Source organism: Kogia breviceps, chromosome 1 (assembly GCF_026419965.1).
Source record: "Kogia breviceps isolate mKogBre1 chromosome 1, mKogBre1 haplotype 1, whole genome shotgun sequence".
NCBI classification, from domain to species: domain Eukaryota; kingdom Metazoa; phylum Chordata; class Mammalia; order Artiodactyla; family Physeteridae; genus Kogia; species Kogia breviceps.
The window spans coordinates 144,566,248-144,587,306 of record NC_081310.1 but is presented as its reverse complement, the minus strand read 5'-3'; the positions used below and the strand labels follow the sequence as shown (position 1 = coordinate 144,587,306).

The 21,059-nt window shown below is 35.6% G+C and overlaps 1 protein-coding gene across 1 annotated transcript in view; it reads right to left on the bottom strand.

The window, feature by feature from the left end:
* DNAI4 (dynein axonemal intermediate chain 4) overlaps positions 1 to 21,059 on the bottom strand; it is a 90,733-nt gene that overhangs the window by 52,422 nt on the left and 17,252 nt on the right. Inside the window, 4 exon segments of the mRNA XM_059075654.2 lie at positions 2,646 to 2,785; positions 5,506 to 5,662; positions 11,236 to 11,348; positions 13,417 to 13,601. Of these exon segments, the coding sequence (XP_058931637.1) occupies positions 2,646 to 2,785; positions 5,506 to 5,662; positions 11,236 to 11,348; positions 13,417 to 13,601 (595 nt within the window).

Sequence of the window (21,059 nt, the reverse complement as noted above, 5' to 3'; positions counted from 1 at the left end):
TTTGATGTTAGTATTGTAATTGTTTGGGGGCAACACGAACCATGTCAATATAAGACAGTGAACTTATTCTATAAATGTAATTTATGTTCCATCTGCTCCACTGACTGACTCATCCCCCATCTCTCTCCTTCTCCTCAAGCCTCCCCAGCTCCTCAGAAATGACAATATTGAAATTAGGCCAATTAATAACATTATAATGGTCTCTAAGCATTCAAGAGAAAGAAAGAATAACACATCTCACTCTAAATCAAAAACTATAAATTCTAGATTAAGCTCCATGAGGAAGGCATGTTGAAAGCTGAGAGGCCCAAAGCTAGGCCTCTTGCACCAAACAGCCAAATTGTGAATGAAAAGGAAAAGTTCTTGAAGGAAATTAAAAGTGCTACTCTAGTGAACACATGAGTGATAAGAAAGCAAAACAGCCTTATTGCTGATAGGAGCAAGTTTTAGTGGTCTGGGTAGAAGATGAAAACCAGCCACAACATTCCCTTAAGCCAAAACCTAATCCAGAACAAGGCACTAAATCCCTTCAATTCTATGAAGGCTGAGAGAGGTGAGGAAGCTGCAGAAGAAATGTCTGAAGCTAGCAGAGGTTGGTTCATGATGTTTAAGGAAAGAAGCCATCTCCATAACATAATAGTGCAAGGTGAAGCAGCATGAGCTGATGTAGAAGCTATAGCAAGTTAACCAGAAGACCTACTTAAGATAATTAATAAAGGTGGCTATGCTAAACAACAGATTTTCAATATAGATGAAACAGCCTTGTGTTGGAAGAAGACACCATCCAGGATTGTTACAGCTAGAGAGGAGAAGTCAATGCCTGGCTTCAAAGATTCAAAGGACAGGCTGACTCTCTTGTCAGTTAGGAGCTAATGCAGCTGATGACTGAGTTGAAGCCAATGCTCATTTACCATTCTGAAAATCCTAGAGCCGTTAATAATTATGATAAATCTACTGTTGAGATCTACTACTCAGAAAAAAAGATTCTTTTCAAAATATGACTGCTCATTGACAATGCACCTGGTCACCCAAGAGCTCTGATGGAGATGTACCATGAGATTCATGTTGTTTTCATGCCTACTAACACAACATCCATTCTTCAGCCCACGGATCAAGGAGTCATTTTAACTTTCAAGTCTTATTATTTAAGAAATACATTTTGTAAGGCTATAGCTGTCATAGATAGTGATTCCTGTGATGGATCTGGGCAAAATAAATTGAAAACCTTCTAGAAAGGACTCATCATTCTAGATGCCATTAAGAACATCTGTGATTCATAGGAAGAGGTCAAAATATAAACATTGACAGGAGTTAGGAAGAAGTTGATTCCAACCCTCATGGATGACTTTAAGGGGTTCAAGACTTTAGAAGAAGTAACTACAGATGTAGTAGAAATAGCAAGAGAACTAGGATTAGAAGTAGAGCCTGAATGAATTGCTGCAATCTGCTTCTTATGGATGAGCAAAGAAAGTGGTTTCTTTAGATGGAATTCACTCTTAGTGAAGATGCTGTGAACATTGTTGAAATGACATCAAAGGATTTAGAATATTACATAAACTTAGTTGACAAGGCAGTGGCAGGGTTTGAGAGGACTGAGTCCAATTTTGAAAGAAGTTCTACTATGGGTAAAATGCTATCAAACAGCATTACATGCTACAGAGAAATCACTCATGAAAAGAAGAGTCAGTCAATGTAGCAAACTTCATTGTTCTCTTATTTTAAAAAATTTCTAGGGGCTTCCCTGGTGGTGCAGTGGTTGCGAGTCTGCCTGCCAATGCAGGGGACACGGGTTCGTGCCCCGGTCCGGGAAGATCCCACATGCCGCGGAGCAGCTGGGCCCGTGAGCCATGGCCGCTGAGCCTATGCTTCTGGAGCCTGTGCTATGCAATGGAAGAGGCCACAACAGTGAGAGGCCCGCGTACCACCAAAATAAATAAATAAATAAATAAATAATTTCTACAGCCACCCCAATCTTCAGCAACCATCACGCTGATCAGTCAGCAGCCATCAACATCAAGGCAAGATGCTCTACAACAAAAAGACTATGACTCACTGAAGGCTCTATGATGGTTAGCATTTTTTAGCAATAAAGTATTTTAAATTAAAGCATATACATTGGTTTTTTAGATATAATGCTATTGTACACTTAATAGACTATAGTATATTATACGCACTAGGACATTTAAAAATTTCATGTGACTAGCTTTATTGTGATATTCACTTAACTGGAGTGGTCTGGAACCGAACCTGCAATATCTCCCAGGTATGCCTGTATGTGAAAAGCCTAAAATAGTGCTTGGCATGTTTTAAATTTTATAGTTATGGTTGATATGCTTTGTTACAATAAACAATCAGTTTCTATAAATGTTTCATAAATATTTGAAGAAAACAAAGTTCTATGATATAGCTTGTATAAAAATCAAGATAATTATGTTATTCAAATCTTCTAAATCTGTATTTATTACTTGTAACTTAATTGTCAAATTCTGAAAGCTGTAGATCACAGCACCCAGCTATTGTTGTGATTTGGCCAAATCATTTATATTTTTGCCTTATATACTGTAGTATTGATTTGTTAATCGACAGACTCAAAGAATATATATTAAAATATGGTAATTTAGCAAGCAGAATAAAACATAAATTACCTTTGTCTTCCTTCATGATTTTGTCACATTGAACGTGTTTATTCTTTGGTGCTCCATTAATAGTCTGCATCATCCTTTCTACATATAAGTCATTGCCTAATCTATTTCGACAAAGAGTCTCATAGTTCTTGTTTCTCCGGCTATAAAAAGTAATATATACTCAACTTATTAATAAATATTAATTTTTACCACACATATCTTTTTCTATTGATATTATGCTTTTTCTTAAAATTATCTTCTTTAATGTGGATTGCACCAAAAAATGAAGTGAAAGTTCAAGACACTTCTTAGGGAAAGACTGCATTAAACTACCTCCAAAGGACTCTTACACTATATCCCCCAACATCCCTACAACTTTCGGTACCCACCAATAATACCCTAGCATTATCTCCACATAGGTTTTATGAATTTTGATATAGATATAAAGTTATAAATTTCCCTCAAAGTATTACTTTTGTGTCATCCCACAGTATGTATTATTTTCATAATTGTTTTGTTTGGAGTATTTCTTTGATTTCCATTATGATTTCTTCTTTGTTTCATGAGGAATTTACAAAATGTGCTTTTTAACTTCTAAAAGTGTATGTGAATATGCATCTATGTTTTAGTTGAGATTTATGTAATTAATTTTTAACTTCATTCCACTGTGGTCAGAGAATTTAGTTTGTCTGACACTACTTCTTTGAAATTTTTGAAACCTTGCTTCATGGCCTTGTACATGGATGATTTTTGTAAATGTTCCATGTGTGCTTGAAAAGAGTGTGTATCCTCTAATTGTTAAATTCAGAGTTCTATATATGACCATTAAATTATGTTTTTGGTTCAAATTTTCTATAACTATACTAATTTTATCTGATAGACTTAATAATTAAGAGAGGTGTATTCATACCTCCTACTTTAATAAGATATTTATCAAGTTTCCAATTTTTGCTTTATATATTAAGAGGTTATTTTATTAGGAGTTTCAAGTTTAGAATTATTATATCTTCCTATCATTATGAAGCCACACTCTATATCCCTAATAATGCTATTGGTTTGTTTCTCTGTAGATGATGCGCGCTTTATTTTTTTTCTTTTGTTTTTAAAATCTTCTTTTAACATTTGGTATTTTGGAGTATGAGTACAATGCGTCCCGTTTGTGTGTGTGTATTTCTTTTTATTTATTCCTATTTCTGTGGAATGGTGTTTTTCAATAGTTTGGGGAATTCCTTACTCTCCTTGAATAGTAACTCTCATCCATTCTTTCTATGCTGCCCTTTTGGAACTGATTAGGTGTATGTTAGACCTTTAGTCTATTATCAATATCTATTTAATATCAAAGATTAAATCAATATTTAATATCAAAGATTAAATCAATATTTACTTTTTAATTTTAACAATTATATAAACATACTTTATTTTTAAATTCTTTTTTAATTTTTTGTATTATAAGTAATCATGTTGATAGTTTCTTAGTGTTAATGATGTTTTAACTCTATCTTTTATTTAAATATTTCACATATATTTTATACTTTATATTTGATAATATCATTACCCATAGTCCTCAGGATCTAGATCTAGGATTTGTTATTTTTAAAATTCTCATTCATAATGACTTGTTTCTTTATTGGTTTGGTGTATTTTTACTAAACTCAAACTGAATGAATCTTAAGAGTCTAAATGGGATAATGCTTTCCTCCAGAGAAAATTTGTATTTGCTTATGATAGTAGCTAGGAGACCCTACTGACCTGGGACCACTTGAGATAACAGAGATCCTTGTAAGGGTCTTGGTTTAATATAAGAATCTCTCCTTCAGCTGTCTCAATTTGTGGGGGATCCAAGACTTACTGGTGCTAGTATTAACATTTGCTTCTAGCATCTCTCCCTCTCTGATTTCAGATCACTTATCTAGCCCATTGTTATTCTTTTCCTTTCCTTTTTTCTGGTCCTGGGAGCTTTCTCTTATGTCTCATGAGCTTTAAAAGTATGCTATTTGAGTTATAAAGCAGAAACTAATACACCATTGTAAAGCAATTATACTCCAGTAAAGATGTTAAAACAAAAAAAAGTATGCTATTTGAGATCTAATTGTACTATATTTTATAGTCTAAACAATTTTACAAGATTTTATATTTGGATAAAAATAATACCATAAAAATTATTTTAGTGATGAATTTTTAATACTATGAATCATATTCAAATTATACTTGAAGAAAACTAATTTGAATAACTATATTAATAATCTATTTATGTAGCTATATTAATTTCAGACAGAGCAGACTTCAGAGCAAGGAAAATTATCAGAGATAAAGAGGGGCATTACATAATGATAAAGGGATCAAGTATCCAAAAAGACATAACAATTCTTAATGTGTATGTGCCTAACAGGAGAGTTTCAAAATACATGAGGCAAAAACTAATGATCCATTTATATTCATTAATAAAGAGAAATGGAAAATCTACTCTCAATAGTAAATTCAGTCATTTCCCCATATTTTCTCTTTTAAGTTTTAAATATAAAAAATGGCAGTCATTTCTTTTTAATATGAAAATAATTCATATATGCATAAAAGAAAAAATCATTAAAACCTATACTTAGACTTAGAAGCTTCCTTTATTTCTTTTATTATTTAACTTAGTAGCTCACCTACTTTTTAAAGAATATGGTAAAGCTATGGGTTCCTCTTCTAGGAAAAACATACAGCATAAACACTTTACATGTAATTTCATGAGGCACATATGTAACTTTATTTACGATTTCATCAGGCACATATACCACCAGTGTTTATCCAGAAATCCCCAAAGACAGAAACAAGGATAAGAGCCTCTGATTTAGCATTTAAGTTACAAAAGCAATGTAAACAATTGAACAATACATACCTTACTTTCTCAGCTTCTTCAGATTCTACAGAAACCATGACTGTTGGTAGGTTAAAAAAGTTCATCATTTCTGTCTCTGTGAGTATTATCTCTATAGTCTTCTCCAGGTCTTCTTTTGTTACAATTTTTTCAGGGGCTGCCCTAATAACTCGTAAATCTAAAATACATGACTTAATAAAAATCATTTACTAATTGTTATTTTTAATTTTCATTTCATCAAAATACCATGACGAGTCATACATTGCAGGTGACATTACATGGTCAAGGAATAGGCCATGTTGTGAGATGCAGTCAATTTAATCCCTCTGAAGCCAAACTGGATCCTATGGCTCATAAACCATCTCTGTTGCTGATACATCAAGCCTACTCCAATCTCAAATGTGTAGTCATGATTGCAAGGGCATCCCATTACATCTATCCTATAATATTAACAGGGAGATTGCGGTGAACAGCTACTGATACAACTCAAGAGACATATGGGCAAGTGTACTTCCCGGGTAATATGCAACCCTTCTCTGAGACCTGAAGCTAATTTCTAGTCTATATCTACAACAGCCTTTTACTCTGTTTGTCCTTCTTATTGGTTGACTTTTGATTTAGATTACAGCCCACCTCTAATCATCTTCACCAAGAGCTAAAAAGACTCTCCAGTGAAAGTTGTGGTTAAATATAGGAGAAAAAGAGGCTCAATATCCATGCAAAACATACATTGAAAAGGGTTAGCCTCAAGCCTGTAGTCTTGTCAGAAGTCCAAGATTCTTGAAAAATTTCATTGAGGATGGACTGTCAGGACTAGAGAGTTTAGACTTGGTTGTATGGGTAATAAAGAGCCATGACACGGTATATAGGTCAGAGTTCAATGTTTTCTGTTAAAAACAGCGTGTGAAGCAGGGATCCATGAGGCTTTGACATGGGTAAAGCTTGAAAAGCTTTAAGAAAACAAGACTTCAGGGTATACACTTTCCAGAGATTAAGGCTCAATCTCCTTAAGAAGGCCCAAAGTCTGAGAAAAACACTCTCCTTATAACCTAAAAAGAATACAAACAGGGCTTCCCTGGTGGCACAGAGGTTGAGAGTCCGCCTGCCGCTGCAGGGGACACGGGTTCGTGCCCCGGTCCGGGAAGATCCCACATGCCGCCGGGTGTCTGGGCCCGTGAGCCATGGCCGCTGAGCCTGCGCGTCCGGAGCCTGTGCTCCGCAACTAGAGAGGCCACAATAGTGAGAGGCCCGCGTACCGCAAAAAAAAAAAAAAAAAAAAGAATACAAGCTACTCATTTCACAAACCAATCATCAATATTTGGAATGGCTAAATAAATAATAGTATACTCATCTATGAATATTAACTAGTAATTAAATATGACATTAGAAACATATGAAAATGTTTGTGATAAAATGTAAAGTGACAGAATAATCCAGGACAAAACCCACACTATGGTTATAACAATTAAAATACTTATGCATATGGAGAAGCTGAGGGAACAAAATTTTTAATTGCTAATCCTTTATAGTATTGGATGACTCTTCTTTTTAAATGTGTTCTTTAATTTTTATTATTTATGCAATAAATTTAAAATATGAGGGAGAGATTATTTATATAAGTAAATCTAGCTTAGGTAGATATAAGGTAAGTGAAAAAGTAAATGAATTACCCATATGGACACAACTGGAGATATATCTAGTTCAAACTGTTTGTTTTATCAGTGAAGAAAATGAGAAACAGAGAGGCTAAGTGAGAAGTTTAAGGTCACACAGGAATACTGGCAGTTTTGAGACTAGAAATTTTGGTTCTTGATTCTCTAAACTTTCTTGCTTTAAGACCACAAGATCTTCATCTATGATTTAGTTACATATACCTCAAAGTAGCATTATGGCACAGATATGCTAATTATAAAAATGAACGATCTTACAGTAGATAGAACCTAATAGGGGACTTCCCTGGTGGTGCAGTAGTTAAGAATCCGCCTGCCAGGACAGGAATAAAGACACAGATGTAGAGAATGGACTTGAGGACACCAGGAGGGGGAAGGGTAAGCTGGGATGAAGTAAGACAGTAGCACTGACATACATACACTACCAAATGTGAAATAGATAGCTAGTGGGAAGCAGCTGCATGGAACAGGGAGATCAGCTAGGTGCTTTGCGACCACCTAGAGGGGTGGGATAAGGAGGGTGGGAGGGAGACGCAAGAAGGAGGTGATATGGGGATATACGTATTCATATAGCTGATTCACTTTGTTATACTGCAGAAACTAACACAACACTGTAAAGCAATTATACTCCAATAAAGATGTTTAAAAAAAAGAAAGAATCCGCCTGCCAATGCAGGGGACACGGGTTTGAGCCCTGGTCCAGGAAGATCCCACATGCCACAGAGCAACTAAGCCCGTGCACCACAACTACTGAACCTGCGCTCTACAGCCTGCGAGCCACAACTACTGAGCTTGCATGCCATGACTACCACGACTAGGTGCCATGCGCGTGCTCCGCAACAAGAGAAGCCACAGCAATGAGAAGCCGCACACTGCAACAAAGAATAGCCCTGCTCGCCACAACTAGAGAAAGCCCACATGCAGCAACAAAGACCCAATGCAGCCAGAAATAAAAATAAAAAATAAAAGGTATACCAGATTATGTTAATGTGCATTCAAGACTGAGAAATACTAATCTACCAGGTGGTAAAAGTAGAATGTTTGGGTGTGACTCACTTTAGAGACTTGACTTTGTAGTTAGAATTCACCAGCAGGCCAAGACTATATAAACATCTATATTATTCTTCAAGGCTTCTGGAGGTGAAGTTTTGTTATGTTTGTTTGTTTGGTTTTTGTTTGTTTGTTTGTTTGTTTGTTTGTTTGTTTTGCGGTATGCGGGCCTCTCACTGTTGTGGCCTCTCCCGTTGCGGAGCACAGGCTCCGGACGCACAGGCTCAGCGGCCATGGCTCACGGGCTCAGTCGCTCCGCGGCATGTGGGATCTTCCCGGACCAGGGCACGAACCCGTGTCTCCTGCATCGGCAGGCGGATTCTCAACCACTGCGCCACCAGGGAAGCCCTGTTTGTTTGTTTTTGATGTAGACAAATAGAGGTAGACCTCAAGGCAAATCATTACATAAAGATTTTCTTCTTTATCTTAAGAGGAGTGCAAATCCATTGGAGGGCTTTTAGCAGGGAGAATGCGATTAGATTGTGTTCGTATAAAGATCATTCTAATAGGGATACAGTAGGATAACTAGTTGGCTTAGAAATCCCACTAGGGGATTAAAGACAGAAAGGGAATTTTAAGGGAGTTTGGGGAGACTGTTGTAAACTATTGACCACTCAAGAAAAGAATCTAGAAACCTAGCAACAATCCACACTACCTTGAGGAAAGACCAGGTGCATCCAGGCACCAGGCACACTCAAGCCACAAACCCTCATTGTTAAAACACAATAGATAGGCGGTCTGAATCTTGTTACATGAGGTCAGGGAGTTAGTAGTCCTTGAAGAGTAGCATTTCTGCAAGACAGAAATATAGGTGAAAAAGGAAAGAATGTAGGTGAAAGGGGACATTATACCAAAACCTGAGATGAATTACCATATATTAGTATATGTCACCACCCTTCTGCTAATATACATATTTAAATAGCATCATGACTGTCCCCATTAGACCATACAGGGTCAAAGGAGGAACTAGTGATGTAAGCCTTGACATTTACCCAAAACTGAGGAAGAAGGTGGTCTTTTCTTCCCACCCCACTTTTTCTTTGATTATAAAAATGTAGCCCTCTTTGTTCTCAGGGCTGTGCTCCCTTGCCTGCCCGCCTGTAGCTCTCACAAGTATCCTATGCTAATAAACTCATTCTTTGCCTATCGCTTTGCCTCATGATGAATTCTTTCTGCAAGGAGAAAAAAGAAGCTGAGCTTGAGTAAGTCCTGACACCAGGTGAGCAGCTTCAATTAAAAGACAGTGGATTTGAGTCCCCTCCTAAGTCAGGGACTGTAAGTTCAAGTCCCAGCCTGAGGTGTGGCTGGGCTTGAGTCCCATTCCATGGGTTCAAGTCCCATCCTGTGGATTCAAGTGCCAATCTGAATTTTGGCTGGGTTAGAGTCCCATCCAAGAAGGAGAGCAGGTTCAATTCTGCATACAGTTTGGAAAAACAAATTGGAGGGTGGCAAGAATATATGTAGAGACTGCTGGGGGAGCTTATGACAATAATTCAATTCTTTGTCCCCTCCTGAGAGGACGGGCATCCTCCTACAACAGACATTGCTAATTGCTTAAGTTTTCATTGCTAAGCCTAAGCCTTTCTCCCTTCCCTGGCCTCTTTTCATTAATACAGGCTGAGAAATAAAATATTTGGCTTTTCCAGCCTCTCTTGAAGCTAGTGGTGTCAATGTGACACAGTTCTGGCCAATGAGATAAAAACAGAAATATACAGGAAAAAGGAAGCCTTCTGGGAAAATGTTTACTTTACTGATAAATGAGGGAGATGTGACTGGTGCTACTGCCTTTCTCCTTCTTTCTACTTTTAATGTGGATATAATACCCAGAGCTGGGGCATGTATCATGAGACCATGAGGCAAGAAACAAGAAGAAAAGGCTTACAAAAAGAGAAGAGCAGAGCTTCCAATCCAGATTCTGACACAATTAAGCCACAAAAGCAAAGCCAAAAGTTATCTACCTTTAACTTCTTTTAATGTGGGAAAAATGGTAGTTGGGTATTCTGTTACTTGTCAGAAGCATTCTGTTACATATGCTAACACCAAAAAGAAGAGTCCATCAAGCACTTTTCCAACCTTATTAATATTTTCACTAATCCTCATTATCATCTTAGAGGAAAAGACATCCTGACCCTCAAGGAAGTACCCACTTCTTCCAGCACTTTTGGTCAACCATTATTTCCTCATTCTTTTAACTTATTTGCATAATCCTTTGTATTACCTCATGTTTTATCCTCTGCCTGGAATGGACCTCTCCTTTTGTTCTCCTGACAAATTACTAATTATCTTTAGAAATCCAATTCAAAAGTCAATAATGTTCTCTATGAACGTTCTCTCATTTTTTGTTTTCCACTTCACGGTAGTTAATCTTTTCTTTGTAAGTACTCCCATCACATTCTGCATATGTCTTAATATGGCATTGATCACAGTGTATCACAATTATTTGTCTCCTGAGTTAGAAGCTGAGCTCTTTTAAAACAGGGTCTGTGGGACTTTCCTGGTGGTGCAGTGGTTAAGAATCCACCTGCCAATGCAGGGGACACAGGTTCAAGCCCTGGTCCGGGAAAATCCCACATGCCAGGGAACAACTAAGCCCACATGCCACAACTACTGAGCCCGCCGTCTAGAGCCCATGCACCTAGAGCCAGTGCTCCGCAACAAGAGAAGCCACAGAAATGAGAAGCCCACGCACAGCAATGAAGAGTAGCCCCCGCTCGCCACAACTAGAGAAAACCCGTGCACAGCAACGAAGACTCAATGCAGCCATAAATTAATTAATTAAATATTTTTTAAAAATTAAAAACAGAAAAAACAGGGTCAGTGATTACTGAGGCTGGTGGTGCAAGAGAGTCACTTGAGAATTTTTAAAAATATATAAACATTACCCTGGTAATTCTCATGTAGCTAAATGCACAGGCCAGCATTTGGGAATGATTACCATAGTTCTTCTATCTCAAGCACCCCAAAAATAATGAGCATATTTGCTAAAGAAATAATGAACTGTTACTGAAATAAAAGATTAGATTTTCATTACCTGTAAAACTAGCCAGTCTTTCCCGTTTAAAGGATGGTTCTTCTAAGTCTTCTCCCATTGATTCTACAGTGGATGTATTTGACTTAGAAACTGTACTGCTTCCAAAAACTGACCTTTAATAATGAATAACAACGTTATTTATTTAGATGTCCTTATGGGCAATTAAATGTATAAATATAAACATTATCAGATTGAGAAATCAAATATACTGTAATCATATGAGCAAAGTTGATAAAAATAAACTAGTTCTTTAAATATTGAGTTGAGGGCTTCCCTGGTGGTGCAGTGGTTGAGAGTCCACCTGCCGATGCAGGGGACGCGGGTTCGTGCCCCGGTCCGGGAAGATCCCACATGCCGCGGAGCGGTTGGGCCCGTGAGCCATGGCTGCTGAGCCTGCACGTCCGGAGCCTGTGCTCCAAAACGGGAGAGGCCACAGCAGTGAGAGGCCCGTGTACAGCAAAAAAAAAAAAAAAAAAAAAAATTGAGTTGATTTTTAATGTTCTTTAAAAAGTCATTTTATATATTGTATATAATCTAAAATATATTTTATATATTATATTATATATTTTTATATATAAAATTTTTATATATTATATTATATATTTTAGAAATAAGACATGTCAAACCTATGCCTAAAGACCTTCAATGGATTCTCAACAGTATGTTTAGGGTAAAAATCCAAAACACAGCCTACCTACCTAGACTCTCCGTCTTATCTTCATTATCAATATTCTCTCCAGAGCTCTCTTACCTCAGGGCCTCAGCCTGGAATATTCTACCCTTCATTTTTCACCAGGTTTCTGCTCATTTGTCAAATCCCATATTAAATGCAATTTATTCAATTTAATAAATGTCCTCTCAAGACTTAATTTAAAATAAAATTTAGGGGGCTTCCCTGGTGGCGCAGTGGTTGAGAGCCCGCCTGCCGATGCAGGGCACACGGGTTCGTGCCTCGGTCCGGGAGGATCCCACATGCCGTGGAGCGGCTGGGCCCGTGAGCCATGGCCACTGGGCCTGCGCGTCCGGAGCCTGTGCTCCGCAAACGGAGAGGCCACAACAGTAAGAGGCCCGCGTACCGCAAATAAATAAATAAATAAATAAAAATGTAAAAAAATAAAATAAAATAAAATTTAGGGCTTCCCTGGTGGCGCAGTGGTTGGGAGTCCACCTGCCGCTGCAGGGGATGAGGCTTCGTGCCCCGGTTCGGGAGGATCCCACGTATCGCGGAGTGGCTGGGCGCGTGAGCCATGGCCGCTGAGCCTGCGCATCGGGAGCCTGTGCTCCGCAACGGGACAGACCACAACAGTGAGAGGCCCGCGTACCAAAAAAAAAAAAATGTTATATACGTTGTGGGAAATCAATGCACTGAAGAATCCAAATATAATTTCCTTTAAACATAGAAACTTAACATTACTCCATGATATTACATACTTTTTTCCTTTCTATTTATGGTTCCAACTGCCCTCCAAAAGGTTGGGTTCAGTTTACTGGAATATCCTTTGTTTTGCGGAGACCTCCCATGGCTTCTGTATGCTAATTTGGAGGCAGAATCTAGAGCAGCATATTTTCTCCTAAAATTTCGTGCTTAGTTAACATCTGGAACTTTTAATTTATCAGATTGAAAGTTACACACTAAAGTATTTCCCCATAAACTTTAGATTGTTTTAGGAGTACTGTTTTATTATGGCAAAGACTGAATTTCTCTATTGGAAGCACTAAAAATGTTCAATTACATAAGTATCTACATATGTAAATGCAAAACATGTCATTTACCAAAAAAAAGTTATAAAACAAGAGAGAAATCAAACCCTAGGAGAACAAAGATTTGTATGGAAGAATAGGGAGGGAAAATAAGGAAAGATCCTAAACTGCACCATAAAAGAAACTGAAGAAAACTGAAGAAATACGTCTGTGATACTAGGTCGCATCTTTTGGTTCCTCAGGAAATCTTGAGTAAAATTTGTATATTTTTTTCACTAATGTTTTGGTGTAAGGGTAGGGGAACACTTGACATGCAAGCTCTACATCTAGTTAAAACACGAGAGGAACACAGAGGTGGCACACTAGGATGAGAGAACAGAGCTGGGAGACTGGGGACAACTGACATCTAAGTTACATATGTGCAACTTAAATGAAAATACATAAGATATAAAAAAAGAATCATAGAATAGTATACTCTACCTTGTAAACTGCCCTAACATACTAGGATTTATTGTATTCCGATAAAGGCTATAGGAAGCTATGAAGTCTGATGTATGTGATCCTTCTCGTGATGTCAATAGTTTATTTGACTTTGCTGTACCAGTATATGGATCTGGATGGTAAAGAGGTCTGGGAGTAACATCAACTCCATGTATATCAATCACCTGTAGAAAACAGTTATTTAAAATAAAATAAGTAAAAAAGACATGGTTTCTGAATAATAGATCCTAAAAAACAGAGGTTAAAAATAGTAGGAAAAAGATAATGTTTGTAGGTTAGGACAAACATGAGAAATTGGATGATAAAAGATTTTATGCTTAAAAAGTTTCTTAACTGAGGCATACACTTTTTTAAAAGTCTTATTCATGTTTTACCTATATATAAGAAATATTCGCTAATTTTGAGAAAATTCAAAAATATAGAAAGATAATTCATTCAGATTGTTAATATTTTGGTATATTCATTTTTTATGTATAAGCTTTAAAAACCACAACTTTTCATTTAACGTTTTATTAATAAACAGCCAAGTTATTACACATTCTTGGCTTATTTGTTGTGGGCTAATTTTTAATATTTTTAATTATGAAATTTAACACATACAGAAATATAATTAAAACATAACCATATAGTTAAATAATACAAAGCAAATGTTCTTATAATCACAACTAAAGTAAAAAATTAGAACATTGATAGAACCTCCAGGAGGCTTTGCCCCTCCTAGATCACAAGCAGCTCCCCTGGCTTTTGCTTCTTCTGGTTTACTGCCTCTCCCTCCTCCCCAGTGAATATCATTAACTTGATTTTGGTAATTATTTTCTTTCTTCTTTTTAAAGTTTTATTAAGTATGTATTCCTAAACAATAGCACTTACTTTTTATAACTTATACTGAAGTAAAATATACATAGAGATGTGCACATATAAATGCACTCCTTAATAAATTTTCATAAACGGAAGACACCCAGGTACCTAGCATTCAGATTTAGAAACAAAATTACCAGCATCTCAGAAGTTCCTTCCATAAGAGTCACTATCTCCTACCAAAGGTAATGATTATACTGACTCCATGGATTAGCTTTGCCTGTTTTTGAACTTCACTTTGATGGAATCATGAAGCACATACCCTTGGTATCTGGTTTCTTTTTTTCAATGTTATATTTGTGAGAGCCCTTCATATTGTTAAGTATAGCTGTAGATAGTTCATTTTCATTGTTGTACAATATTCCATTGTGTGAATATATCACAATTTTATATATCTATTATATTGTTCATGGACATTTCTGTAGTTTCCAAATTTGGGGCTATTACAAATGATGCCACTGGGCTTCCCTGGTGGTGCAGTGGTTAAGAATCCACCTGCCAATGCAGGGGACATGGGTTCAAGCCCTGGTCCAGGAAGATCCCACATGCTGCAGAGCAACTAAGCCCATGCACCACAACTACTGAGCCTGAGCTCTACAGCCCATGAGCCATAACTACTAAGCCCATGTGCCATAACTACTGAAGCCCTCGCACTTAGAGCCTGTGCTCCGCAACAAGAGAAGCCACCACAATGAGAAGCCTGCACACTGCAATGAAGAGTAGCCCCGCTCGCCGCAACTAGAGAAAGCCCGCGAGCAGCAACAAAGACCCAAAGCAGCCAAAAATAAATAAATATATTTTAAAAAACAAAAAAGAAATGATGCCACTAAGAAGATGGTTGTACATGTGTTTTGCTGACTATACTGTATGAATTTATGTTGGGTGTATACCTGTGTGAAATTCCTGGTTATCGGATTATTTATATATTCACATATAGTAGATACTGCTGAAAGGTTTTCCCAAGTGGTTCCCACCAACAAAGTATGAGAGTTCTGGTTGCTCCAGATTTGGGTTAGCACTTAGTATTGATATTTACCAAGTTTATCAATGTAATTTAGTTTTGTCTGTTTTTAAAATTTATATAAATAGCCATATATTATAATGGAATTATCTGACATCTTTTGTTCAACAGTATGCTTTTATGTATCTCTTCATGTTGTTGCATGTATAATAGTTCACTCATTTATTAGTGACTGTAGTCTGTTGGATTAGTATATCATATTTTATTTATCCCTTTTACTTTTAACAGACATTGAATTGTTTCCAGTTTTTGGCCATCATGAAAACTGTTTCAATAAACATTTATGTGAAAGCATACTGTTGAACATGAAACTGTATTTCTGTAGAGGATATATAGATGTGGAATTGATGAGTCAACCTGATTAGATAACACCAAACTGTTTTCCAAGTTGCTTTCAAAAATTTTCAAGATTACCAGCATTGTGACAGTTGCTGTTACTCTACATTATCATCAACAACTAGCACTACCAGATTTATAAATTTAAACCAGTATGGGTATAGGTATACAGGTATCTCATTTTGACTTTAATTTTCATGAAATTGAACTTCTTTTCATGTGTTTATTCCCATCTTGACTTCCTTTTTTTTGAAGGAAAATATCCCATACAAGTCCTTTGCACAATTTTCTGTTGAGTTCTGTCTTTTTTTAAATTGATGATAGAGTTCATTAAATGTTCTGACTATGAACTCTTTCTGTTTTATGTGTTGAAAATGTCTTCTTTCACTCTATGGCTGAATTTTCCTTGTAGTATCTTTTAATGACTAGAAGTTCTTCATCTTAGCTTAGTCAGATTTATCATGTTTTCCTTTATGGTTTATGCCTTCTCATCCAAGAAACCATTCCCAATCCTGAAATTATGAAGATATTTTTGCTTTTCATGTTTAGATCTATAATATACCCGGAATTGAGTTTTGTGTATAGTATGAGGAAGGAAGTCAATGTATTTTTATTCCATGTGAATACCCAATTGTCTCAACAAGAATTTTTGAAAATCCTGTTATTTCCCCATTACTCTCTAGTGCACATTTATTATAAAACAAGTGTTTATACGTGCCTGAGTCACTTGTAGGCTCTCTGTCTATACCTTTGTTAATGTTACACTTTATATAAAACTTGGTATCTAGGAGAGCAAATCCTTCCACAAAGTTCTTATTCAAGAGTATCTCGGTTATGCCTAAGCTTTAGCAGCTTTATATAAATTTTAGACTTACCTTGACAAGTTCCTGAAAAAAATACAATGAAAAAAAACAGATTTTGACTAAAATTGCAAAGAATCTAGAAATCAAAATTTGGGTATAATTGATATACTTACAATACTGACTCTTTCTATGCATAAACATGATCTATCTCTCCATTTGTTTGGGTCTTGTTTAATGTCTCCCAGTAAAATTTTATAGTTTTTACAGTACAGGTATGTGCATCTTTGTTATGTTTATCAAGTACTTAATACATTTTAGTGCCATTATAAATGGTATCATTAAAAAATATGTAATTTTTGAAATGTGTGTTGCTGGTATATAAAAATATAATTGTTTTTGGTTGTTTTTTGATATCCAATAACCTTGCTAAACTTATTAATTTGATAATTATTAATAGGTGATTTAAAATTTTATATGTAGATAATTGTGTCATCTACAAATATTCAATGTTTTGTTTCTTTCTTTCCAATGCTTACATTTTTCATTTCTTTTTCTTGCCATACGGAAATGGCTAAGACTTCCAAGAATGTTGGATAGAAGTGGATCCTTCTTAGGAATGCTTTACCATTAAATACAATCAGTGCTGTAGGATTTTATAAATCAGATTAAGGAAGTTCCTTGTGATTGCCAGTTTCATAAGAACATTTTAAATCATGAATAAAATTTTAATCTTATCAAATAAATACTTTATGTGTTGAGATGATCATATGCTTTTTTCCTTTAAGCTATATATGAATGTGGTGAATTACACTAATGGATTTTTAAATGTTAAACCAATCTTAATTTCTTGGTATAAATGCAGCGCCTCAGGATGTATTATCTCTTTATTGTTATTGAATTTTGTTAACATTTTATTGAGGATTTCTCCATCTATGTTTGGAGAGATTGACTTGTAATGTTCCTTTCTCATACTGTTGTAGTCAGATTTTGATATCAAGATATTTCTAGCCTCATAACATGAGTTCTGGAGTATACCCATTTCTCTTGTTCTGTTTTTGTCCTTATGTGTTTGGCATATATCACTAGTGAAACCATCTGAGCCTGGAATTATCTTTGAAGAAAGATTTTTAAATTACTCATATTAATTTCTTTAATACCTTCCAAATTTTCATTTTTGTTTGTCTCTTGGTAAAATGTAAGTTTTAAAGGAATCTTTCCATTTTATATTCATTTTCAAATTTTGCAAAATTTAAAATTGGCATAAAGTTACACACAATCTGCATAATTATCTTTTTAAATAGCTTTTAAAGTGTACAAGTCAGTGGTTTTGAGTGTATTCACAAATATTAGCAACCATCACCACAGTTAATTTTAGAAATTTTTTATCACCTCAAGAAGAAACTCTGTATCCTTTAACTTTGACTCCCTAACCCTTGTCTTCGTCCCAGTCCTAGGCAACCACTTAGGTATTTCATGTCTCTATAGATTTCCCTATTCTGGACTTTCATGTGAGTGGCATCATGTAGTGTGTGGTATTTTGATTGGCTTGTTTCATTTAGCATAATGGTTTCAAGATTCATCCATGTTGTTGCATGCATCAGTATGTCATTCCTTTTTGTGGTTGAATAATATTCTACTGTATGAATATACATTTTGTTTAGCCATCTGTCCACTGATGGACATTTGGGTTGTTCCCACTTTTTGGCTATTATGAATAATACTGATATAACATTCATGTACAAGTTTCTGGGTTGGAAATATATCTTAATTTCTCTTAGGTATATATATATATAGTTGTAGAATTGTGGGGTCATATGATAACAGTACGTTTAAACACCTGAATTACTACCAGACTGTTTTCCAAAGTGGCAGGACCATTTTACATTCCTATAAGTAGTATTCTGATTTCTTGATATCCTTGCCAACACTTGTCATCTGACTTTTTGATTCTAGCCATCCTACTGAGTATGAAGTAAAGATCACACTGTAGTTTTGATTTGCATTTCTCTGATGACTAGTGATGTCAAGTATCTTTCCATGTGCTTTTTGACCGTTTGTATACCTTCTTTTGAGAAATGAGCATTTAAACCCCTTGCCCAATTTTTAATTGGACTTTTTGTCTTTTTATTATTGAGTTGTAATTCTTTATATATTCCCAATACAAATCCCTTAACAGATATATCGTCTGCAAATATTTTCTCCCATTCTGTGGGTAGACTTTTACTTTATTATGTTCTTTGAAGCACAAACATTTTTAATTTTGGTAAAGTTCAATTCATCTGACTTTTTTTCTTTCGTTGTTCATATTTTTTGTGTCATATCTGAGAATCCTTTGCCAAACCAAGGTCATGAAGGTTTACCATGTTTTCTTCTAAGAGGTTTTAGTTTCAACTGTTACGTATGTCTTTGATTCATGTTGAATTAATTTTTATATGGTGTGAGGCAAGGGTCCAACTTTATTCTTTTGCATGTGGCTATCCAGTCATCCCAGCACCATTTATTGAAGACTATCCTTTCCCTCTTAAATGGTCATGGTACGCTTATCAGAAATCAGTTGGCCATAGATGTAATGGGTCTATTTCTGGACTCTCAATTCTACTCCATTGATCTGTATATCTATCCTTGCGCCAATCAGTACCACACTATTGTGATTTCTGTTGCTTTGTAGTAAATGTTGAAATTGGGAAGTGTGAGTCTGCCTACTTTAGTCTCCTTTTTCAGGACTATTTTGGCTATTCTGGGTTCCTAGCATTTCCATATTAATTTTAGAATCAATTGTCAATTTGCACAAGGAAGTCTGCTGGGATTCTGATAAGGACTGTGTTGAATCTATAGAACAGATTGGGAATTATCACCATCTTAATAATGGTAAGTCTTCCAGTTCATAAATTTTGGATGCTTTCCCATTTATTTAGATCATTTTTGATTGCATTCAGTAATGTTTTACAGTTTTCAGAGCTTATGATGTCACTTCTATCATTAAATTTACTCCTAAGTATTTTATTGTTTTTGATGTTATTGTGAAAGAAATTGTTTTCTTAATTTTCAAATTGTTTATTACAAGTGTAAAAAATACAATTTATTTGTATATTGATCATGTATCCTGCAACCTAACAGAATCCATTCATTAGTTTTAATAGTTTCTTTTTTTGTTTGGTTTTTGTTTGCTTGTTTTGTGTTTTTTTGGCCATGCCACAGTTTGCAGAATCTTAGTTCCTCCACCAGGGATTGAACCCGGGCCATCGCAGTGAGAGCTCTGAGTCCTAACCACTAGACCGTCAGGGAATTCCATAGTCTTAATAGTTTTTTAGTAGATTTCTCAGGAGTTTCTATATGTAACATTATGTCATCTGCAAATAGAGATTTACCTTTTCCTTTCCAATTTGGTTGCCTTTTTTTTCCCCCCTAATTGCCCTATCTAGAACTTCCAGTACAATGTTGAATAGAGTGGCAAGAAAATTTTGTCCTGTTCCTGATGTCAAAAGGAAAGCATCCAGTTGCATGATTGAGTTGATATTAGTGGATTTTTCATAAGTGTTCTTTATCAAGTTGAGGAAGTCCCTCTACTCCTAGTTTATTAAGTGTTTTTATCATGAAAGGATGTTGAATTTTGAAAAGTGCTTTTTCTGGATCTAGATGATCATTGCTCTTAATTCTACTGATATGAGATGTATTACATTGATTTTTAGATGTTAAAGTACTTTGCATCCCTGATATAAATCCCACTTGGTAACTGTTATGGGCTGAATTGTCTCTCCCCACCAAAAACTTCACATGTTGAACGCCTAACCCCTAGTACCTCTAAATGTGACTGTATTTAGTGATAGGGACATTAAAGAGATAATTAATTTAAAATGAGGCCATTAAGGTGGGTCCTAATCCAATATAACTAGTGTCCCTAAAAGAAGAGTAGATTAGGACACTGTTTAGGCCATACAGTCTGTGATATTATGTTATGGCAGCCTTAGCAAACTAATGCAGTCCAGGCATATAATTCTTTTTATAATGTTAGATTTGGTTTGCTAGAATTTTGTTCAGGATATTTGCACCCACATTCATAAGAGATATTGGTCTGAAATTAATATTGAAACTAATGTGTGTCTTCTGTAGACAGCCTATCATTGGATCATGTTTTTTAAGCCAGTGTGACAATCTATGCCCCTTGTTTGGATTGTTTAATCTATCTACATTTAATGTTTTCTTGATATACTTGGATTTATATCTCCCATTTTACTTTATGTGTTCCATATGTCTCATGTCTTTTTTGTCCTCTATTCATCCTTTATTACTTTTTTCTGCATTGAGTGAATATTTTCTAAGGTAGCATTTTAATTTTTTAATGATCTTTTCATTATATTTTTGAGGTTTTTCTAGATGGTTGTTCTAGGGTTTTACATACACATCTTGTCAAATTAGCTTTGGATTTATATTAGCTTAATTCCAGTAATATACTGAAATATTACTCCTATATAGCTCTATTCACTATTTCCCCCTTTTGTGGTATTATTTTTATGTAAATTACATGTATTACTGTTACAAAATATAAGAAAACATAGCCATAATTATTACTTTTCATTTTGTCATCATTTGCTTACATTACAGCT